The sequence below is a fragment of the Schistosoma haematobium genome, chromosome 4 (genome assembly GCF_000699445.3).
Source record: "Schistosoma haematobium chromosome 4, whole genome shotgun sequence".
Classification (NCBI taxonomy): domain Eukaryota; kingdom Metazoa; phylum Platyhelminthes; class Trematoda; order Strigeidida; family Schistosomatidae; genus Schistosoma; species Schistosoma haematobium.
In genome coordinates this window covers 40,879,819-40,905,913 of record NC_067199.1, presented here as the reverse complement: position 1 = coordinate 40,905,913, position 26,095 = coordinate 40,879,819, and the positions used below count along the sequence as shown (strand labels likewise).

The window sequence follows — 26,095 nt, the reverse complement described above, 5'->3', positions numbered from 1 at the left end:
CCAAATATACCTTAATGAATAGCAGATTTTACTAGTTGTAGGAAATGTCTTTGGGAAAATTGTATTATTTACTGTTTGTCTGAGAAATATTGTTAAATTAAATTAGTTTCATTTTGATGGAGTTTTGTCCTCTGAGCTGGATGTTTTGGTCGTAGAGCTTTCATCTTTCTTCTGAACGACATCATCAGCACAAAATTCAGATAGAAACGAAGCTGAAGTTTGTGCTGATGTCGTTCAGAAGAACGATCAAAGCTCCCCGACCAAAACATCCAGCTCAGAGGACAAAACTCCATCAAAATCACCCACTTTAGCTACAAATCTTCTCCACCGTTAGTTTGATTACTAGGTACTGTTCTGACATCGAAGTTACTTATTTGATAAACTTACATTGGGTTGTGATGGTGTCCACCTATAACAACTGATGATTTTCCTTTATATAGAACAGGATAAAAACTGAATCATTGACCAATATTTGAAATAAAGTAATATGGTGACTACTGAAGATCACTGAATAATTAACAAGTTTAAGAAGTAACTTTTAGACTGATTTTCTTACATCTATATTGGCATTGAAAATAAAATGGTTGTCTACTCTCTTCCATAGGGGTATGTTTTCGAGATCGATTTTCTCTTCGTACATTCACTAACTTACCAAGTTAAGAGCAAATTAAAATTAGCCAAAAGAACAATAATTCCAGCTCCCTATGATTGATTTTTTCCCACATCAAAACAGTGTCACAGGTTTGTAAAATGGAATTAATATTGTTAAATATTTATCTCGAATACTGAAACCATGATGATATAAATCTTATATGGTAAACATTTTTACGTTAGATATTGGAAGGCCAGAAAAGCGTGAATCTATATTTTGTGCTAATTGACACTTATCAACGAGGCGTATATAGAGTCTTGATACAACTTCCACTTCCTATGTGATTCCAACCCCCGTCATCCATTGTGACAACCTGAAACATTGCTAATAAGCTGGTCAGACTACAACTACTCTTATTTAGGTCTTTGGCCAATAGTGTAAGTGACAATATATATAGTACCAGTCTTGTATTTCAAAGTTACATATGTATAGAAAACTGAAAGTGGTTTAATGATTTCTTTCTTTTAGAAATGCCTTACTATTCTCATTTGTTCAACGGTTTCTGTTTTGATATTCAAGTAACCTTTTTACTGGTGCTTTTTCTATCATTTTTGTAGTGTAAGCTGTAGTAGTAGTCACCCCCATAACCCACACTATCAACAACAGCTGTAGTGTTATTCAAACACTGTGTAATTAATTGAGCAAATATTTGTCATCTAATATTGTTGGGTTGTTTTTACAAACTGACATTTCATATACATGCATAGTTGTCCAACTGTTTTGTTTTCCATACTATTTATTTACCTCCCTGGTTTCGTTCTTACTTCCTTACCTGTTTAACTATCATTCATCTAGTTCATTAGTCAGTTAGTCATGACGGTTACTATGTTACCTGTTGTTCACATACATTATTTGACTATCTTCATATATGACGCGTATTTTGTGTCTGTCAGATATGACAGCTTCCAAATCACATTTATATGTATACATGTGATTTTTTTATTAGACTTTATTCACCCTTACAAACGAAGTTACATATGATGATGCACTGCAATGTGATAATTAAATAAACTTCTATTAGTTTTTATATATTTCGGTATAAATCTTTATAGAATCCCTAATTTTCCCCCTCTCACTCTCACACACAAATGTCAGCTCACTTTCTATAATGTCTACATATATGTGTGCATATCTATTTTTGTACACGTAAATGTGTGCATAACTTAAATGTATATATGTATGTAATCGACAGTGTTGATCCAACAACACAATTGGTCAGTTGTTCCTTTCATAATATAAATTTATTCATTTCATTCATTTATGTGGATAGCGATTTTTGTTGTTGATTAAATTGATCTCATGAGTTTAGTTGAATAAAGAGAATAAACGAAAGCTGGTAGATAATGTTTCATCAAGTTCAAGCAATATATAACAATATATGATACAATTATCTAATATGAAATTTGTTACACTTGTATTGTAAATGTGTTTAGATCATTTTTCTTTTCAAAATGAACGAAAAAGGTATTGAATAGTGAAGTTATTCGCTTAATTGATAAGTAGAATCTTGTTGTTTATTGTTTAAAGTGGTATATAATTGATGATAAAATCTATCAGACATATGCATTCAAAGAAGTGATGAATTTCTAGGCTGATGATCTTATTCAATATGTCTTCAGGATTTAGATCATATGAGCCACATACCCACTTGAAACCTGACTTGCTGAGTCTATTGTAAATAGTCACTATGAGATCTGTACAGAATTCATGAAACCATTCTTTGGAAACTGGCAGCCTTGGATTTTTAGTGACCATGATAAACTATTAGTTATGCATAAAATGGTTAACCGGAATGGCGAAAAAAATACCATACGAACGTGAAAAATAAATAATTAAAAAGAACTACCTCTCTATCTAATGAAAAGCGATGGTTGGTAATAACATTCATATTGACACAATAAAACATAATTAATGAATGATTTCCAAACACTTCATAATTCAACTAGTGAACAGTATCTAATCAATAATTTACAAAAAGATTGTTGAAGACGCTGTCGATATTGCATATTTTCAGCTTCCATTATTTCAGATATATTAGGACTATTACTTTTACTGGAATTCTACTTTCCATTAAAAATTGGTACCAATTCGAAAGAGGCAAATACTTGTACATGCTCAAACGTTTAACAATATCGAATCATGGACAATAGAAAGGAGCATAACGTTATTTTCGGTACAGAACATCAACATATGAAGGTGAATAAAAGAGAATTTGAATTAAATGGAAATGCAACATTAATTTAAATCCTACTAGAAAATAATAGATAAGAACATCTGTTCCACTGTTATCTATGAAACTTATGCATTTGTCATGAGAAATATAAAGGATTAACGTAAAAAGAAATTTGTTAAGAATGAAAATCTAAACGAATGACTTCATGAAACCAACGATATGCAACAATACTATGTATGTTTTTATTTTTCATCCATTTAAATGAATTGAGAATTCCCACAGCTGAAATCACGAGTCATTCTAAGCTAGATCACTATTAGCAATCTGGAAGCACTGGACGACCGACTCATCCTAATATGCGACTCCTCAGAAGTGTTCACCCACGATCCTGCAAGCGAGACTCGAACTTAATTCATTCGGTCTCACGAACAAATGCTTAGCCTCCAGATCATTGATCCGGCGTCCAACGGTGTTAATGTCTAATTTCAATCGATTCGTGATCTTTTGAAACCCTTCATCCATTGTCTTTGGTGTATAACTACCTCACACCGGACACGGATTGGACTGCACTGGTCACAGCTGCTCATTAGAACTTGAGGAGTTACATCTTGAAGATGGTCATAATTGAGCACATGATTGTTACCAGGATAGGGATTTGTGGAAATTTGATGCCAGCTCAATGGTATATAGGTTAAGCATTTCCTCGCGAGAACGAATGTCCTGAATTCGAATCCCGCTTTCAGTATCGTGGGTGCGCGCTGCTGAAGAGTCCCATACTACGACGAGACGGTCGCCCGGTGCTCCCAGGTTTCCAATAGTTATCTAACTTTGATCGACTAGTGATTTCAACTGTAAAATACGACGATCTCCACAAATCCCTATACTGAATTGTAAATTATTATTATCATTAAATATTACATAAAGACAAATAATCCAAGAGGCCAGGTCAAATCAAATATACTTCAAGACTACTGATGGTAATATAAATTTGGATAACTTTTCTACCTCCTGGCTTTTTCCGTCTATCCGTTATATGCATTTTCTTTTTGTAAAAGTGCCAAACTAGTCAAACATGTCTTTGTCTCAACCCACTTTCTCTCTCATACGCACACTAATTTTTATGTTTGATAGTATGGTAATTTTGTGAATGAGTTTCACTAGGTTATGTGATGTGTACACGGTTGCCTGTGCATGTTAACATTTAGTAGATTCTGTCTTGATAACAACTCTCCCCCTTTCTCTTGATGTCTGTCATTGTCCCACCATCCCTGTTTGCTTGCTCATTTTCATTCTTGAAACTAAAACAACGATGGTAAAACGAAAGTATTGTGTATGTACTTGGACTTGTATGTGTGTGTGTGTAGATTTCTGATTACCTACGAGACACTAAAAGTTGTGAAATAGTTGAAGATTTGTCAGTTCGATTCATGTAAGACTCAATTCACAGTTCATTTAATTTGTAGACTATATGAATAATAAAAAAGTTTGATTTACATTCGTTACTTTTGTGTTTTTTTATAGTTTAAGTACATTAATATGACTGACTACTTAATTACTACTACTTAGCATGAATCAATATATTTTCAAGATAAATGTTAGAAACTAGTAGAAATATCGATAAGGGTTAATTCGATTTCGAGCTATATTGTTTGTGTAATGTTTGGTGATGCTTCCACCTAGCTACCCCGTCCCCCTAAAATGTGGAGCAGAGTTTAATGACTTAACCACTTAGGTGAATTATCATATATTTTGCAACTAAATTGATCATTAATTAAAACTTATGTAAAAATCTATTTCTGTCATGTTTGACGCAGTTACATTTAACTGACTGACTGATTGACTAACCAAGTGAAACAATTTACCATATGATATATGACAGTGAATCTTTTTGAATGATGACTACACTTCCATTTATATTAAATAATAACTAGTTAATTTTAGTTCACCTTGTTACTATATGGACGCTTAGCATCAATCAGTGATGCTATTGAATAATGATATTTTAGAAAATAATAATATGCTCTTAAATTTAGCGACTATTTAGTAAGAAATTCAGAAAGATCAGTTCTCTAGGTATCCTACACTATATAGTCCGTTTAAATAGAATGCCTTTAAGTGTGCTAAGTTCATATTCTATTCTTCTTTGAACCTTGATCATTTTTAAAACATTGTTAATTCAGTGCCCAATGTTCTGTTCTACACTATTTGTGTTCTACATTATTAACTATTTATTATATACAATCTTTTAAATTAACACAATTTAATTATCATTATTATTGTTTCATATACTTATTATTTTGAAAAACAAGTGTATATTTACAATGGCATAGTTTTGATAAATGAATTAACCGAAAAGAAAACATTTTTCAATGAACCAATTTTTCTTATTCATTTTTGTATCGGCTACTTGAACCTTCTCATTGATGTTTATGACTGCAATTGATCAATCTCTTATTGGTATATATGCATGGTGTACGGATTGCCTCGATATTGCCTAAAATCACAGATATTCTAAGCAAAGATTGATGTTGTCTAGTAGTAGTATGCAGGACGCGCGTTTCGTCCTATTTAGGACTCGTCAGCTGGATATACCTGCACCCCACAGTTAATGTTTACTCCGGGACTCGAACCCAGTACCGTTCACAATCTTTCTTATTTTATATATCAATATGCATATTTCGTCTATTTTTAATTATCGAACTTTAAATAAATCCCAATTAGTTATCAAAATCAATTATTATTATCAGATACACTTAGCTGAACATGTATTTCTCACTTTAGTTTAAAACTGTTTAGTAGTGTACACTTACAAAATTGTACTCAGAAGGAACAATTTAAAAATGGTTAAACATTATAAAACAGGAACTGGGTTATTTTTTAACTTAAAAAAAATTATGAAGATTATAGTATTTTCACTGTGGAAATCACGACCAAAATTTTCAATGGTTGTCTAGTTAAAATCAGTTCGTGATTTCAACAGTAGAAAAATTTGTTGATTATCAAATGAAATCATGAAGAAACAATGAGCAAGAAGCATATACACAACACATATGCATATACATATATATATATACGAAAAAAGTGACAGCTTCTTTCCTCTTTTTAATGTTCTTTCGTTTTTGAAAACTCGTTGACGTTTTGACATAAGAATGACAGTGCATATGCAGTACAATCGAAATAAATAAAATTAGATAAATTTCAAATGATGATTATGTGTCGATGACAGGAAAAGGGTGTGATAGAGAAAATAGTTATTTCTTAAGGAAAATGAAATTCTCCTAATAGTAGCCTACAAACTGTGTGTCTGTCAATGTATCATGTGAGTGATATTTATATTCATCTACATGCAATTACTTATCTTACTTAGATATAACATTCATTAGTTAGTTGATCAACAAAACAATTCTTTTTTGGTAATCTTTTTTCATTCTTGTTGATATATTTAGAACACTTGGCGCTAACAAACAAGGCTTTCCCCAAGTCGTTTTTCATATACATTATTCATCTCACTATTTCCCCCACACACACTCTCTCCAAGTCTCTTTTATTACTTATTTCTATCCATAATGTTTTACTGACAGGGTAATTTTTGAGATGATATCTTGGAGACATTTCTGTTTTTCTTGTATTTCACTTGACATAGTTTGTATGTGTGTTGTTGCGAGTGCGTATATGTGGATGTGTGAAGTAGCGTGTGTTGACTGTTAAATTCAATCTTAAATCTGACAAATATTAATCCATGCAAGATGTTAGTTGATTTAATACGTAATTTACTATGCTTTTGGTTTTATCATACTATTTGTCTCGCTACCACTCTTTCTCTCTCTCACACACACTAATGCATCACTTCTAAATTGTAGAATTACAAGATTTTTATGAATTACGTCTATTTATATAATCGTCTAACGATTAAACTTAGACATTATCAAATAATACAACTATTAATTAATGAAGTCATACCACCAAAATGGATTGGTATGACAAACAGATGTAAACAAATGACCACTGATTAAATTTACTAAAATTGCGTAGAAATAATAATAACAGAAGCAAGTGTTGTGTAATTTATTGGTTGCAATAATCAACTCTCACCGGTTCAAGTTTTCTATTTTTGTAACATTATAACTCAATGCCTAAATGCATGGTGAATCTGCTATCCATATTGTCAACCCATGATCAGTACCCGTTTTGGCAGAAAGTCCTTAGCTTACTTTATCGTGTTTAATTTTCTGGTTAGCGTTTTTTTAGCGAGTTAGTTTTCTACGGGATGGGGTCGCTAACCTCATGCCCAACCCTCCTCCTTTATTCGGGCTTGGGACCGGCAGTAGCCCCCGGAGTGATTCCAGGCGGAGTTACTTTATCGTGTTAGTTGGTGCATATTCACAAGGTGTATCTCGACGGACCTGCAACTTCTTCAGATATTCCAACCTATTGTCCCAGTCATCAACATATAACTGTGACATATCTCGGGAAAACCGAGATGTTTATGTGAATAAGTTATTGGTTATTAATCGATATAATGCTGATTGTTTATTATTACTCACTAAGAACTAACGATTTAGTCTGCATTTTAGACACTAAAATAAGTAACTCGATATTACGAAAGTACCGAATAAGGTTCTCATCAATGATAACTAGATAATAAAACACTGCTTACTACTCGACTATTTGGCCATATTTAGATGAGTGATTTGTAAGAAATTTCATTTCAGAGATAGTTTTTATCGCGGACTGATATAAGTTGCATAACTAAAAAAAGTATACAGCACTTGGAGGCCTTTTTATCCTAGTTTACGACTTACCGATGGTGATCATCCCCGACCACACATATGATTAAGTTACGACGTTCAAGCCTCTCAATGAGCTCAGTACATTTAAGCTATTAAGTCAAAGTTTAACGGTTAGCGCTCCTAACTACCCCACTGAGTCACTACAAGTTACCGCTTTTCTTTAGGAATTCAAGAATTCACCCCAAAGTGAGTTACAAGTGATCGCTAGGTTAAATACTTAGATGATTTGTTAAGATAGTTATTTAATATGACTTAGTCTACCACTGTGAATTTAAAAAATGACCGAAATAACCGTTTGGTTTCTGATAGTTCTCTAGAGTATTTGATGAAAAAACTGTCTTGGAATATTCTACCATTTAATAAATAATGCTGTTAACGGAAATCATATATATATACACCCTATGCAATGTTTGCTACTGTCATAGTTTCATCAACATCATGCCATTTTGTATATTTATATATATTCTAACCAGGAAAAGAATGTCTGTCATGCTTGTCATACTTGTCTGTCATAATATAGAAAAATATCTGTAATATCCCCACTACATAGAACTAACTAATAACAATATGAAATGACCTTTGCTAGTTGATTTCTCCTCTAAATATTTCTGCCCAAATGTTTATAATTATTATTCCTTTATGTCATTAGATTTTGATGGTTTCAGTAGAAAATAATAATGGTAAATAGTTATGTTTACTTAGTACACGTCAATGTTTTGTGTGCGTGTGATGTGTCCATTATACTTGATACTCTACACGTACGTGTATGCGTTATGGAGGTATGTATGCGTGCACAGTTTGCCAATCTAAATAAAATATATTGCGTGCAAGTATGAAAGGAAATATTATTCTCCGAATAGCAGCCATATCAGTTTTGTGCTTAAATGAATGCCACTAATATTATCGCTTCTTATATTATAACAACATTAATGTTAATGTTAATGTATACTAAACATCAAGTGAATACTTTGTGGAGAAGCGGGTTATCAAGTGAGCGAATAGATAATCGATCGTTTAGTCGGAATATGAGAGTAAGAAAAGTTCATTATAGAACCTATTTTTGACAGCTGTTTGACATTACTAAGACAGGTAAACATATATAATCTGTAGTTATATTTACGGTTGCGTGATTGTTAAGGGGATAGTAAGAAAATTTAATTTTTCTTTCTGCCCTCCTATTTACATTCTTTTTCTAAAATCTAAATATCATCAATCTTAGTTCTGAGAAATGAATTGGGTTTCTTTTTTCAACGGGCGAGATTAATTCTAGTGTTGATATGCTGAAGTAATAATAAAGTAAATAAATGAGAACTTTCGTCTAAATTTGGTCGAATTGTTTCACAGTATTTGCGCGCCGAGTTAATGTGAAACATTAAAGAGGAAGAAAGTATTTGTAAAATCTTAGCGAATAAATTTGAATTAAATCCAACGTTTCGCCTGGCAGTCTAGTCCAAGTTTTTTCAAGGAAATATCTCAGTTATGTGATAGTATCGGTGTCTTAACATTTCCAGTATCCCCTCTTAAAATTTGGATTCTCATAGTTGTAGAAAGAAATGAGAAAAAGTCATAAATTACACAACCGATACCCCACATTAAGTAACTCCCCTTCCTATCAGTCAGTAATTTGAATGATTGCAGTGGCTGTGTTGATACTGTATTCCTAAACATTGAAAGTTAGACTAAAAGGGGAAAGGAATGTTTGAGGATCAAGATGACATGATACAATCTTAAAAAGATTACATTTTTACAGTTTATCCTGTTATTTTATGTCTAAAACATACAAATATGAAGGGAGAGAGAGACATCGAAGTTTACAGATATTGATCATTCAACTTTTCTGACATTTTGACTTGAATTTGTCATAGTTATCAAACTTGATCATCTTATTGATGTCGTAAATAATGATAATGATAGTAATAGTAGCAGAATAAACAAACATCTAGTTGGTTATTATCAGTAAACATTTCTTGTGTTTGTTTCATTAGCACGTGTTTTGATAATCTCTTAGGCGTACACATTTGCCTGCATAAATACATGGGCCTTTTGATTTCCTATTATATATATAATGCAGTCGTGTAATAGTATCCCAATCTAAGTGTACTTGTTTGTTTAACACGTATTTCTCTGTTTGACATTGATGAATCTTAACGGCTGTAAAAACAAGTTCACCAAAGAATCACCCTCGTATCAATGTATGCATATAAAATATTCTTTTTTTTTTCATTTGCATCTTATTCATCCGTTTTCTGTTATCCAACATAATCCCAATCTATTTTTTCTTTTTGTATTTTACTGTCAAACTTACATTGATTTTGAAGGAACACCCTTTTTGCTATCTAACATGTGAATTTACCTTATTCTTTCACACTTCCAATACATTGTGTTATTGTTGTTTTGCCTAAAACGTAGTAATTGGGTGTATTTATATAATACTAAATTTGGATGTATTAAAATGTTTACAGAATGTTCTCAGAAAATTTGACAAGTTCTCTATCCTTTTTGAAAAGAAATGCATTTTTTGTTGTTGCAGATTACATCTGTTCAAATACAAATTTAAAGGTGAATCCATATGTGTTCATGCATTTGTGCAAAATTCTACACTGTCGTGTGCTTGTATATGTATATATGCACATATCATGTCATATTATGTCATAAATTGTTTACTAATGCCCGACATGATGACCTTATCACTTTTATTACAAGTTATTTAGAGAAATGAATGAAATAGGTTTACTTCATCAATTGAATAACATAACATAACGCCTAAATCGTGCCAAAAATCCTACTTAGTAGTATAATTATGATTATTACATTCATGATTTGAGATATTTTAATGAAATGATTCTCTTTTCACTTTAAGATTACATTTTCATTCCACTTTACACAACAACAATATTAAATAAATGTAGAGGAGTAGGTGTTGTGGAGTGATGATGATGATGATGATTTGATGATAGTTGTAAGTCATTGTAGAAAAAAGAATAGTAAGCGTTAATGTATAAGAAAGATGTACAAAATGGTGTATGGTGGATAGATGAGTGGATGATTAAAATACTAGTTTTATTTACAATTATAAACTTGTCAAACTTGTCAGAATAGTAAAATGTAACATCATTTTTTGGTATGTTCTTCGTCTAAGATTAAAATGACAAAAAACTGTGATTTCACTTTAGATAATACTAATTTCACTTAATATTATTTATTTATTCAAGTTAGTAAAAGTATTTTTAATGAATTATACGTATACTACTAACAAAAAAGCTCGCTATTTTTACGTATTACCAATCTTTTCCAGTCTATATGTTGTAGCGACGATAAGGAAAACCTTATCAAACTGTGATTAGATTTCGTTCCACGATTCCTGTGGCTAACAATGGTTTAGAAGGTGAATAGAGAGTCGGTATTTGATAGCCAATGTATTTGAAGCATTACTCGTGTACAATTTAGTGGTCAGTATTGAGGTTTTGAGAAGATTATTTGATTTAGAGAAAAAAACTCTGAATATTCATAAGGCTTAATTGGCTGAAACATTCAATACGCTTACACAACAATCATTTGATAAATAATTTAACATTAGTTACGGTAAGATGATACACGAAAAATAGCAAAAGAATTGGGAACGAAACATAACATTTTTTCATGAAGTTATTAACTTTTATTCTTAGTTATGCGTCGAGTCCTTGTCTATGTACGTATAATAACTTATTTTGAAGCTATTTTCTCATCACTACTCACTTAATGGCCTACAATTGTTGAAACCTAGGCTGTTTATATATCGTGTGATCTTCATCCATTTATATTGTTTGTTAACTTTCATAGTTCTGATTTGGTTAAATTCGCATACTTTCTCTGATTCTTTGGCTAACTAACATCAGTTCATAGTAAAAATAACTCTCAAAGCATATGAAATAATTCTGAAAACAACCTATTCAAATGAGTAGAATTATAAATTAAACTAAGTCATTTTGGCTAAATATGATACTATGTAAGTGGACAACAATCTGATTAAAAGTGCATTATTATCAGTGGAACTGGTTTAATTTCTCTTTCATTAAAAATAACAATTGCTAGTCGTTTACGAAATTTTAATGAGTTTGTAAATGTTTACTGACTGAGATGGGTGGAAAATACATGACGTAAGTCTAACAACAGCCTAACCTGATGAGCAATGAGAGGTTAGAGGGAAACTAGAGACAGCCAAAACAAGTTGTGGCATCAATCCATGAAGTTGCTGACCGATGGTCTGAACCATATCTGTGGATGTAAATCGCATAGTTAAGCTATAAGCGACAACTCTACTCAGTTAATTGTTAGACATGGCTCCACAACCGTTCACATCCATTCACTCGTTGTCTTATTCAAAATCTTAAACCCCGTTATTCCTTCATGAACACGTTTTCGTTGTCGTCACAAATTACATTTTTAATATATCTTTTTTCATTGTGATTGTGATTACACTATTTCTATTTCTTCACTACACATCTTGTTGTTTTCATCTCACCATGCTACTGTGGTAATATCAACGTCACCCGATCCACATACGTTCCAGACCGTATGTTGGTTGTGACTGACTAAAATCCCTATTCACACTCACATTTACAAGAAAGTCAAACGATTTACAATCTATCTTATTGAAAAGTTTCAATTCTCCTCGAAACATGGCGTAATCCTTCTGCACAAATACATAAAAAATAAACACACTAAGACAAATAACATCTATTATAAACTTCTAAACAGAATAATTGAGATTTATCAAACCCGAACCTAATGTTCAATATCGTTTCATGAATAAATCAACTGTATGATATCTAGGTAAACTATGATTAGATTGGTAGGATAACTGTTGTGTTCAGTTCAGTTATCCCAAGTCAACTACTTAATTATTTTTACTTGTACATTTAGTAATTTGATCACTGATTATGTAATATTTAAGACTGTAAGGAATAAAAACGAAATACATTAACAGTTTATCAAGATCTTGAGCATACTCCTATTTACCATCATTAAAACAACTTTCTTTGTCAGTAGTAAGTTTAAATAAACACTTTCTTAGCGTCAAGTGATGTTAAAGCACACACACGAAGAATAGCATTCCAGTAATCTGATGAATGAATTTTTGATGCTTAATATTCACTATATTTTTCTGCTATTGTAACAATGAGTTAGATATCTGCATTTGTTGTTGTTATCTACTAGAACTAATATATTATTTATCAATCAAATTATCTTAACACTTGAATAATAACTAAAGAACTACAGTGTCTAATTCGATACGACACCATACATCTTCAAGAGTAACAGATCTGCACTGTTCAATTTATAGCCTCTGGATTAAATGCTCAAACTTTACACTACTTATGTCAATTTAGACAGCAAGGTATAAAATCTAACTAAAATTAACCATCATGAAACCCTGGTTTCTGTGAGTTGTGCTTGTTTTATGAATACCATTCCAACTGCTTTCATATTGATTATTATTTGCTGATGCTTGGATTAGGCGGAAGGGAGATAATCAGTATATGACACGGTACCGTGGTATGTAAAATAGCTTTATGAGAAAAACGTCCATCACGACTCTCTGACTGGAGCCCTAGAGGTAGTCCGATCTGATGGCTTGAGATGCTATCAAATATTGTTCAGAATAAAAGCTATTAGCGATCTTATTGTATATTTTTGTACACATCATAAAAGTTGAAGGAACTCCATTAGGTGAGAAAAGTACCTCTTCGTTGTATATTTAAGTGAACTGTATCTCTTATTATATGCTATTCTCGTTCACTTATAGAAATAACGATATGTTAAGTATTCATTCTCTTTAATTTCTCTATTTCTCTTGATTAAATTTATATGCAAATAGCACGGATCGATGGGTCAATAATTGAAGGACCTCATATTATCAATGAAACAGTTGAAGCCGGTCGAGATGCGATATTTCACTGTCAAGTCAATCCCGAAGAACATCGATCAAGTACAATCAGAGTAAGTTATGTTCTTATGTTCTCCTTTTTTCTCTGTGTATACTCAATAAATGTATTTGTTAAACGGAAGATTTTTAGAAATAACCGCATAAACTACAGAAGATAATTGTTTGGTTGAGTGTTTTATAAAGATAAATTCAATTGGCAGAGAGTTTTTGTCACGAATCGACATTACTTGGGAAGCCATTGAAAAAGCAGTTGGTACTGGATAGCCGATCCATTTTAATTTGCAGCTCCTGATCAGTTTACATTGACAACATCAAGAAACGAATCTGGGACGTTCAGGCTTCTAGATAAGCAAGTTATTTTTTAATGTTTTGGTGGAAATTCGGAGATTACTCTATGACACGAAATGACTGGAGCTGGATTTGTGAAGTAGTAGATTCTAGTTCCCAATGTTCCTAAGCTGTTATTACTCTCCTCGAGATATATATGTCGTAGGTACATTCATGTATGAGTCACTCTATATGCACTAATGAGGAGAGTCCTAAACGAGGAAGAAATAGGTTTTCAGTACACCCTGGCTTTCTATGAATATGTAGCTCATGTCAGTCTTTGGTGAAAACTATTTTCGGATTATAATGTTGACAACTCTGATTAAATGTGGTGTTTTTCATAATATAGTTTACAAGACCAGGGAAATCTTGGAATTGAAAACGTCTGAATACTACATCGTCATGATTCGATGGGGTAAAGACATTTACAAACTGTACAATATCACGTTGTACGACTAAAATTATGTTTAGTTTTATGGTTAAGTTTAATAGAATCTAATGGCCAACTGATAATTAATTAACTCACTCATTTAATTACTTACTATACTTAAATCTCATTATAAATGACATTCTTGGTATTAATTGGTTGGTGTTTTCATTCTGGAATTTTGGATTAATGTGAATACTTGGTTTTAAAATGGGCCATTGTTGTTACCACGGTAACACCTTGATGATAATATTTAACAATAACAATAATAAAATTAATGTATAAACAAATAAGTTTTGATTGACAATTTATGCTAATACTTTATATATATATATATTCATTATATATTCATTATGTTACCAGTATTCTGATTACACGATACCACTTGGTCCAAGTTAGTAAAAACTGGTTCCACCAGAGTGGAAAAGCAATACAAAATTAATAAGTGTTTTTGTGGTATTTATTATAAATAAATAAATAATCATTCAAACAATATATGCATTTAAATTTGAGCTTATATTGATTGTAATGAAATGGAGGACATGAGTAGTAAAGATAAGAAAACGGACACGATAAACAACCTTGAGATAACCTATAACTCTGTTTATGATTAATTTAGTTATTCAGAAGAAGTAAATAGTCTCACCTAATGAAACTTATCATCTAAGTGAGTGTGTACGTGTTTGTAACCTTGAGATGACTTATATTTCCCTCAAACATTAGACATTGACAAGAAGATATGAATACAGATTAACTCTACAGCTTACTGATCCAACACAAGTAATAATTCATCAGAAATGATATATTATGTAACAGAAATCTACTGGATAAGTTTGAATATCTCTTGTTCACGTTAAAATAGCTTAATCTTCAAGGAATATGTTCAATACCATCAATTGATAGATTGTGTATTCTTAAAAGTTGAATAACGTAACAAAGTGCCCATTTATAATTGCATACAATTGCTTAATGCTCATAGCTATGAGAAAAGTAATTGGTGATTCTCACAGTTGAAATCACGAGTCAATCTAATCTGCTGTTGATTAATTTAATATGATATTCAATTACATCATGGTTGAAAACTAAATAATAAATGTAGAAATTTATGAAGATTCTTTTTCTTTTTTTCTCAATAAAGATCCAGGTAAGAAGTGATAGTATTAACTTGTAAGCTAAGAAAAACTTAAACTATAACGAAATAGTTTCAATAGTTGAGATCATGGGTCAAATGAAGCTAGACCACCATGGAAAACCTGGAAGCACGGGACAGCCGTTTCATCCTATTGTGGGACTCCTCAGTTTGTTAAAAAAACGAATTGTTGAAGCTCCCCCATCTTCAAATGTTTTTAAGTAGTGATGTCTTACCCACAAAATAGTTCTTTCTTTAAATATCTCAGAAAAAATATTTAATTGTAGTCTTATTTGGCATTATATTTTAGTATGACCAATATGAAGTTTTTGACATCCATAGTCAACATTCCATATCAAGTTAACTTTCATCATGGTTTAGTTAGTTATTTTATGTCAGGGTTGAGTAAACAATGGTTTCATTCTATTTTCACAAGTGAATAGACATGACCACATTTGGGGATGGAATGTGGGATCTTCAAATGCCACCGGAATAATCTTCTCAACTCCTAGTATATTCTAATTATAATCCCAGATATTTAATTTCTGACTATGACAAATATATGCCTCGTTTATTTTATTTGGACCCTTTACATAAAATATTTTATATCACCTTTAAACTTTTTACTCAGTAGCCTAACCTATAAGTGAATAGTGTTGATATGGTATTGGTATTTAAATATCGTCAATATGTAAACTCACAGTTGTACGGTATACATTTGACCATCGTTGAAATATGCTAATCATTTATATGTACATCATAATTATTAATTATTCATTATCTATATCTTTTTCTATAAACATTTTTAGTGGGGTAAAAGTATAGATATTAATGAACGTTTAGCTTATGAAGCCGAAGGAAGAGAAGTTATTCAATGGGCTGGTGGGACATTTGTTGTTCTTCCAAGTGTACCAACTTCATTAGCTTTAAATTATAATTCAAACATGCCATCAGACACTTTGTTTTCACCTAAACTATCAGCCCTGAGACCTTCATCTTCATCTTCTTCTGCATTATCATCATCATCGTCGTCGTCGTCATCATCAGTGGCAGCAGCACTACCTTCGGGTGCTGTAGCTACTGAGGTTTCATCGAGTCAAAGTAGTCAACTTCTATTAAGACAAGCTAGTCAATCAGATTCTGGACGGTATGTATGTTCTGTATTAACTGAAGCTGGACGAGATGATCATAAATTTGTTCAAATATCTGTAGTTGGTAGGTTTGATTTTTAAATCTCATTTTTCTATTTGATAGAGTTTCTTTCTAAACTTCTATGTAATTCAGAATAACTCCCATTATATTAAGCATTACGTAAACGTATATTACAAAAACTTACTTAAAGTAGATTTTTGAATGTTTCTGAAGATGTCCCGATAGTTGGTAATTCCAGATTTTTCACTTTATAAGGGAGCGTTTCTTACTAAAGAACATGAAGAATCTGTATCAGTAATGATGGTCAAGATCAAAGAATGATTACATACTTCAGGGGAATCATGTTTACATCCAGTTTGCTAGTTTTAACTCTATACGTTTTTCAACTCTGTCAGCACTAAAAATCTGTGGAGCAAAGATATATGAACTTTTGGTACAATCGAATTTTCATATTCGTTATCAATAGAAAACACCTTAGTACGACTTCATCTTTCAACTTTAAGTTAACTGATCTTAGTTTCACCATTCTCCATTCAGCATGTCTTGGATGAAAAGACCTCAGCGTACAGGAGTTTTAACTAATATAGCTGACTAAAAGTGTCACAGTAAGAAAGCCTGATCATTTGTAAGAGAGAATATACTTCATCTATGGATAGAAAACTTCTATTTCAACATTAATAAACAAACACGAAAAGGATTACTTGTTACCCTGTACAGATGTAAAATGATCCCGTATGTTACAGTACCCCACGTATATAAACCTAAAATCACAGACAAACACAAGGGGGGGCACACCATAAACATAGGCAAATATTAAAGATTAGAAGAGATTGTTCTAAAAACTTATTATTTAACCTTTCTGATCTTATAATACTGTATTATAAAGGATACGTAATGTGCACGAAATTACTCAGTGTAAAAATAATTGAATGCATCAAGTAAGCAATTTATAGACTATTCACAGAAATTACGTGTACGAAAATTCTAAAGAGCAGTTTGCATCACGGAAGAACTATTGAGTACGAAACAGCACTTGATAGAACTAGTTTGAAATTCTTCATCGACGAACACTCACAAACCTACATAGGACTGAACCTAGAATTTTCTTGTTTCTCAGTAAACAAACTACTTTTAGACCACTTGGCTGGCAACAGTGGTCTATATTCCTAACTTTAAGCATATTTTTATATGATGCTGTCTTCATCAAGTATCACCGTCTTTTTCCTTTTGCGGTTAACTGTACATTTATGGTCCTCATCAATGTAATTTACCTGGTGAATGTAGCTTGTTTTCTCTGCTTATTCTTCTTACCTATCTTACTAAGATTAGTAATAGTTTTATTATTTTTTGGTTTTATTCTTAAGAATTTCCATATTCTATGTCTTAATTATTGATAACAGTTTGCATAAATTACAATAGATCTAAATGATTGACAAATTATTTAAACAATTTATTCACATTATTTATGTACACGTAAAAAGAAGGTTGATTTTCGCTGATTATACTGTTGGTGAGCTTGACTTTAAAATGGAGGTAGGCAAACTATAGTCTGTAGGGTGAATCTAGCCTACCATCAAATTCCACCAAGTTGACGAGACCATTTCATTATTTATTTATTTGAACACGTAGATATTAGTACAGTGAGGCACCAAATGGATATACTTACTTACTTACGCCTGTTACTTCTCGTGAAGGAGCACGGGCCGCTCACCAGCATTCTTCATCCAACCCTGTCCTGGGCAACCAAATAGATATGCGCCTCATAAATCATTCGATTTGTGTGAGGGCTATGATACTGACCGGGTGCCCAAACCGAAGCAGGTAGTCTTGCTAGGGGGCCACACCCGGAGCCTTCGACCTAAAAGTCTAACCCACAAGGCAGTGGATAATCGTGAGGAAATGCAGTCCCATGGTAGGCGGTGGCCAGCGATTGGTTCATGCACCATTTGTTTCCTTAGGATACTGGAGCCCACGTGCACCATTGGTTTTGAATTGGGGTTTCCCAACTTTCCTAGGCGGACTCTCCGTGTCCACCAACCCGGTTAAAGCGCTGAACATTCGCTTTTTGTCCCCTCATTTTCGTAAACAACACCTCCGCCACGAGAAGGCAGTGAGTAGGACTTCCCTGGCAGAGGCTATATACACGTGGCCATATGAGAGCATTTTGAGAAGGAGAGCGGACTTTCCCCACTCTCAACCGTACCAGGGCATTTGGGAGCCAGGGAGATCATTTAGAAATATTTGTAAAATAGCCAGAAGTATGAAATTTTTAAATTATTTTAGAAGAATAGGATATGATATTAAAATATTGGGAAATTAGATTTGAGGAACTGAACCACACTCATTTCCCATTTGTGAACAGAGAAACGGTCCTAGTGGAATCTGCTTAGCAATGTTATCTCCGGGTTCGACCTCTAAATAGTGATTTTTTTAAAACGTTTTTAAGAACCCTAAACGATTTAATCACATAAAGATGGGAAATTATTATCTACAGAACTAATAGCACTGAAATCTGACGAGAGCCTGAATAGATAGTTCAATTATGCACCAAAATTGACTGGCTTCATTTTGGTATTGATAAAGGGTAATTTAGTTGAGATCATGAGTCGATTGGTGCTAGACCACCATGGAAAACCTGGAAGTACTGGACGGCCGTTCGGTCCTATCTCTCGATTAGATTTTTAATGTTCTCGGTGTCTTGTTCTATTGTGAACTATGAATTGCCCTTTCACTTCTCGTGTTTTTTGCTTCTACTACTACATATATGCACACATATATACGTTAATGTATACACCGTTTTGTATTCTTAATTAATGGTAAACTACCTATTTGATGTCTGTCTAATTATATTACTGGTAGGTAGGTTGAGAGGGTAGTATTATTTGTAGTTTTAGTAATTCTAAACGTTTGTTTTGTTAATCAGACAGCTAATTGTTCATAATGCTACGAATTGTCTGTGTCTCCTGACATCATCCTGTGTTTTACTGTGTGTATGCGTGTTCAAGTGGAAGCATAACCATCTGTCTACACTCGAATAATAACAACAACACATTGTTGTCTTGATTGACATACATTATGTTTTGTTTTGTTGTTTGTCTGTTTGACCAATACATTTAATTTCACTTTGCGATAATAATATTCAGTTTCAAGTGTCCTCCAGGATTTCATTTGTGCACATACATACAAAAGCGTATGAATACTTGTGTATCAGTAATTAAAGTAGGGCTTGGTTGTCATTACTAAACTCTACTCTTTCGGCTCCAGTTTTTCTTACGTTTTCCCCTTAGTCACATCTGTCTCTCACACCCATATTTATACACAACTTCTGACTCATTAATGAAATGGTGTATGACAGTCTAAATGAATACCACTTCAATTTTTTCGAAAAAAGACAACCAGTATTATCAAGAAAGAATACTTGATGAAATGGGATATTATTTTAATTAAATGCAGGTTATTTGATTCGTTGTTGTTACTGTTATGTATGCTGGCGATGATAAATCTAGTTGCTGAGGCATAAACAAATGATTCCAGATACACTAATACGTTTTTATTGTTAATTAAAAGTGAATGCGATTACATCTTAGGGAAGATGTTAAAGAAAGCAAACACCTTTTAGAGGTGATATCTTGAAAACTTGAAATAATTTGAATTAGAGAGAATCATTTGGAAATTAAAAATAAAAATAAAACATTCACAACTTGCAAACATTGAACACAATACTGTCAAATCAATGAGTTATATGTTCATTTAGGCTGTATAATCCCAAATTAAACGGTTTTAGAAACCATCTGAATGATATGAAAGTATCGTAGTTACGCCCCCCAAATGCCCTGGTATAGTCGAGAGTGGGGTGGGCCCACCCTCCCTCTCGAAATGCCCTCACACGGCCACGCGTATACAGTCCTACCCACTGCCTTCTCCTGGCGAGGGTGTTGTTTACGAAAATGGGAGGACGAAAAGCGAATGTTCAGCGCTTTAACCGGATCCCAAACCAATGGTGCACATGGGCTCCAGTATCCTAAGGAAACAAATGGTGCATGAACCAATCGCTGGCCACCGCCTACCATGGGACTGCATTTCCTTACGATTATCCACTGCCTTATGGGCTAGACTTTTAGGTCGAAGGCTCCGGGTGTGGCCCCCTAGCAAGACTACCTGCTCCGGTTCTGACACCCGGTCAGTATCACATCCTACACACAAATATAATCAAAATGATGGTATCCACTGGAAACTCTATTCTCGCTTCGATTTACAGTCAAACAATTCACATTATTATTATTATTATTATTATTATTATTATTATTATTATTATTATTATTATTATTATTATTTGCTACGTCATTATTCACTCTCTTATATTCCTACCCTGTCTATACTTATTCTTTCGACTTATACAGCAGCTCACCTATGGTGGAAACTCGGTTCTGTCTAATCGTTTTCGAGTCACTGCCTGGTTGAAAATTGTATGCTACGACCAAATACGAATACTGAAGCAGTTTTTCTAAAACCACGTGCACCATTCAAACAGACTGCCTTCAGCGTTCGCACATTTATGCAGGTCGGACAACAGATAGGGCTGGCTATGTCTTTGGAAAGTCTTAATATCGATTTTTGTTGTCTATCCGAGACTCGTATTCAAGACTGCAGTGAAGTACTACAAATTCGCTCTCCATCTGCCGCTTCAAAAAGATTGTTTTACGTGCGCTTATCAGGGGACCATGTGGCATCTTCGTCCGGTCTTGCTGGCGTTGGTGTCGCACTAGGCGCTAGAGCTGAGGCAGCACTAATCGATTCGATCCCCATTAACAGTCGGTTATGTGCTGTTAGATTGGAAAGTTCCATCAAAGTGAGAAGAAATCGGCGTGAGAAACGATGTCTTTTCGCCATCCCCGTCTATGCCCCGACAGATTGCAGCCCGGATGCAATCAAGGATGAATTCTACCACCAGTTAACTGTTCTTCTACAGAAAGTACGTTCGAAAAATATTGTAGTACTAGCCGGAGACTTGAATGCTCAGGTCGGGCGTCTAGGCACAGAAGAGAGTCGTTTAGGTGGCCGATGGGGACTCGTTGGTCGTAGGTCAGATTACGGGGACCGTCTACTGCAACTATGCACAGACCACAATCTGTTCCTGGCCAGCACTAACTTTCGGCACAGTCATCGCCGATGTGCCAGCTGGCGTCCTCCCTCTTCATCTCAAGCCTGGACTCAGATTGATCACATCGCGATCAGCTACCGCTGGCGTGGTTGTGTACAAGACTGCCGCTCCTTTTGGAGTACCTATCTGGACACTGATCATGCCTTGGTCTGCGCCAATCTTACCTTACTTTTCAGTGGCCAACGAAGTGACCACCACCAAAGGATTGGTGTCAGCAAGTTGGTTGCAACTTCTGTTGCTAGTAAGTATCGAACCGAGCTAGCTTCTAGGCTAGCTACCATTCCACCGTAAAGTATAGATGAGCATTGGTTGCAACCTCATGACTCCATCAAAATGGTGAGTGAAGTCGCCTGCAGCCTCGAGAAACATCCTGCTTATAAGCGCTGGGTTTCTTTAGGCTCCTTACAACTGATCGACGCCCATCGGTCTACTCCGGGTGACCGTGAGTTTGACCACAAACGAAGGATGTTACGTACGGAAATTGGGCAAAGCTTGCGTAAGGACCGAGAAGCCTGGTGGTCGAAGCGTGCTAATGAGCTGGAAGCAGCAGTTGCATCTGGTAACTATCGGAAGCTCTTCCAACTCATCCGAGCCACTGGCAGCAAGAAGTCTGGTGTGAGCGAAACAATCTGTGAGGATGACGGGATGCTAATCACTATCATCCATCGAAGTCTTGGACGATGGGCAGAATTTTTCGAAGGGCAGTTCAAATGGCCTGCTGCTCCGGCAATATCGGTCGGACTGTCCTGCCCTCCATGGCCGGTGACGACTGATCCACCAAATGAGGCGGAAGTCTGCAAGGAACTCCAACTCTTAAAGCGCTACAAATCACCTGGCTAAGATGACTTACCTCCGGCTCTTTTTAAAGATGGTGGTGACTTTCTGGCTAAGGAACTGACTGTGTTGTTTACAAAGGTGTGGGAATTTTAACTCTGACTGAATCATACAATGGACTCATTATGAAATCCAAATGTTTTTAGGTCCATTAAAGAGTTTGTTATCAGTTCGGTTATTGAAGCGCCTGAAGAGTCTAAGACAAAATCTTTTATAAGCGCTTCTCAGTTTCGAGTAGTTTTTCAACGGACGTTATCATTCTGGGATGATGTTATTCATTATTCACTTTAATTTAAATGACTTATTGATATGTGTTTAATTCTACACTGTTGTTTACGTCCTAATTTAGTTTTTGTAATTATTTATCATTTTAGGCGGATCCTTAGTTCAAGGTCATAAATTGACTGGAAGTAGTGGAACACATCGGTTAACTTTATACATTGCTATACCGACCACTATATTTTTCATATGTTTGTGTGTAGTAACATACTGTTTGATCAGTCGACGTACAGCTCATAATCGACGTGCATCTAATGTTCGACATCAGCGTAATTATTTTAATGCTGTACAACAATCACAAATTAAATCATCTTCAGTGGCAAGCGGTAGTTCAATTGGTGTATGTCGTAATGGTGGTATAAATGGTCATACTACAATCACCAGTGATAATCGTTTGAGAACATCTCCAACCGGTACAGCATTAGGTACTACATCAATAGGTTATTCATCAGTTAATGGTACCAATTCCATGAATAGTTGTAATAATAATAATGGTCCGATTAATACACAATTATCAACTCCAAATTTTCAAGTTAATTTACACGGTACTGTACCAATGATACCGGGAGGTTATCCTGTTTTAATTCAATCCATTGGCGGTAGTCAACAACCAGTATCATCACCATTTTATTCTGTACCTGAGGCTAGGTCATTATCAACGTATGGTCAAAATGTATCACCTGTTACAACTGGAAATAATTCAGAATTTATTATGGGCAATATGAATGCAACTACAACGAACAATAGTAATAGTATAGCTTGTTATCCGAACGGCTTAATTTATCCTATACAAAGTGGGCATATTATCAACTCGAATGTTTCAAACCTTGCATCAAATTCAATGTTCAGCTCATCACCGGAGTCTTCAACTTCTGGAATAAATAGTAAAATTGAACCGGTTGAAGGTAGATTAATGTTTCGTCCCCAACCAGCATTAATTAACAATTACAATTTAAATAGTAATACAGCGAACAGTAGCAGTAATAATAACAGTGATACAATTAGACGTTTTGGTCAATCAACTGGAATTAATACCTCAAATTATGAAATGACTATCACTAATACACCATCAGCATTATCATCTTATCCAAATCATGTTAATACATAATATTCCTCTCTCTCTCTATTTCTATGTATCTGTATATTACTCCATCTATTTGTCCATATGTACGTATGGATTGTTTATGCGATTTCAGTTTTTAATCATAAACAATGTAATAACAGTAGAACGATAAACCATAATAGGAAACAGGGTATTTAACAGGTTTCTTTCTTTCGCTCTCTCTCTCTCACTCTCCATTCATGTTTATCATTTATTTTAAAAGAAATCATTCTATGTATATATTTATCTTGTTATTAAATAAAGAACTTATATATATTTATTTTATTGATGTGAGGAGTGGGGAAGAATATTGTTTACCTACTTGTCTCTCTGTCTCTCCCTCTCCTTTTAATTTTCCTGTGCAAGTATATGTTTGTCAGTAGTTTCTGTGGTTTTATTAAAAAAGTTTACTTATCCTTGTCAAAACACCTGGTAAAAACTTCTCCATGTAGAATTCTACGATAGTACCACCATCAATTAAAAAAAACAACACAAAATCAACAAGAATATGGTGAAAAGACAATAAAGAAGATGGTCATCTCTATTGATGAAAATCCCACATATACAAACGAATTTGTCACTGATAGAAAATATATTATTTTGATTCTCCAAGTGTCTTTCTTGTTTTAGGAAAAACCATACCATAGTAGCAATAATAATAGTTACCATTGATAACAGACAATATTATATTTGTAATTTCATTTAAAATTCTTCTTCTTTTTCCATCTTTCTTATCGTTACATGATTATTGTACCCTTCCCATTCCCCCCTCTCAACAAATCTTTGAGAACAACAAAACATAGTCACTGTTAGTTGTTTGTACAAAATGATGGAATTATTTGTGATTAGGAATGATGGATAAACATTGTTGGTTCGATTTGGGATTTATTTTATGTATGTATAAGGTGTAATGATGACATTACATAATAGGCGTGACATAAATTCTTTTTCGTCTAGTCAACTAACATTTTTTGGATCAAACTTTTTAAATGAATGAGGAGGCAAACATAATTTTTTTAAAAAAAAGAAACCATATCACAATTTGTTTGTTTGTTTGTTTATCTGTAAGCATCATCTTCATTTTGTTTAGGATTAGATCATTTAGTCTGTATAACATTTCTTATCAGCTGGGTGTTTTGTTTTTGTTTTTTCTTTGCATATTTATATGATTTTATATTTTAATGATTGTAATTCTATGTTATTTTTATTGATTGCAAAGTATACTACTTGTATGAGATATATATATCGTACCTATGACAGTTGACATCTCAGTTCTTCACAGTCATGATATATACACATGAACTCTCTATACATTAAAAACAAAAACTCTAACCAATTATACAGATCATTTCAATTTTAGTCCTCTATATACATTCAATTATGTAATGATGATATTTCACTCTGATCATCTCTTAATAGTAGTAAACTTAAAGTTATATTTCCAAGTTAAACTTATTACATAACCATAATACGCGCACAGTGTTCAATCACGCATTGTCATAAGTATGATGATTATGTTTTATTTAAACATTATTATTATTATTATTGTTATTATTATTGGTTTTGTATTGAAAAAACAAACAAACGCTAAAGACATCCATCGGTTGAAACAGGGTATTTGTAAATGTATTTGCCAAATCTATCTGTATTAACATATTCAATTCTAAAAATCTCTACATTATTGAATTCTCCAGTGAATTAATCTACATTTGTTTTATGTAATCACACAGTGTACTAATATTATTACTATTACTATTATTATTATTACTACTACTACTACTACCATTACTTGTTTTAAATAATATATTTTATTTGAAGAAAATTCGGTTTCTAAATAAAAATAATATATTTGTAATATCCCGATGAGTACAATTGTACTATTTAAACTTGGACTAATTTTAATTTGGTTATTTATTCTCTGAAGAAGTGACTTACACTAAGTCACGAAACGTCAGAAAATCTAATTTTCTACTCATTGGGATATTACAAATATATTATTTATTTATTTATAACAATCTACCCAATGCTCAATTTAATCGAAATTATCAAATCAAACCTTGGTAATGATACCTACAAAATTCGGTTTCGTTTGTTGTATTGATTATCCTTTACCATTTGTCGTGTGTAGGTATGTTAGTTAACT

The 26,095-nt window shown here is 33.4% G+C and overlaps 1 protein-coding gene across 1 annotated transcript in view; it reads left to right on the top strand.

The window, feature by feature from the left end:
* Positions 1 to 25,886, top strand: part of MS3_00008086 (uncharacterized protein) — a 112,396-nt gene extending 86,510 nt beyond the window's left edge. Inside the window, exons 6-8 of the mRNA XM_051216430.1 lie at positions 13,473 to 13,594; positions 16,234 to 16,639; positions 22,946 to 25,886. Coding sequence (XP_051067020.1) covers positions 13,473 to 13,594; positions 16,234 to 16,639; positions 22,946 to 23,958 — 1,541 coding nt within the window. The 3' untranslated portion in view covers positions 23,959 to 25,886. The remainder of the gene's footprint in view (positions 1 to 13,472; positions 13,595 to 16,233; positions 16,640 to 22,945) is intronic.
* Positions 25,887 to 26,095: the final 209 nt, after the last annotated feature.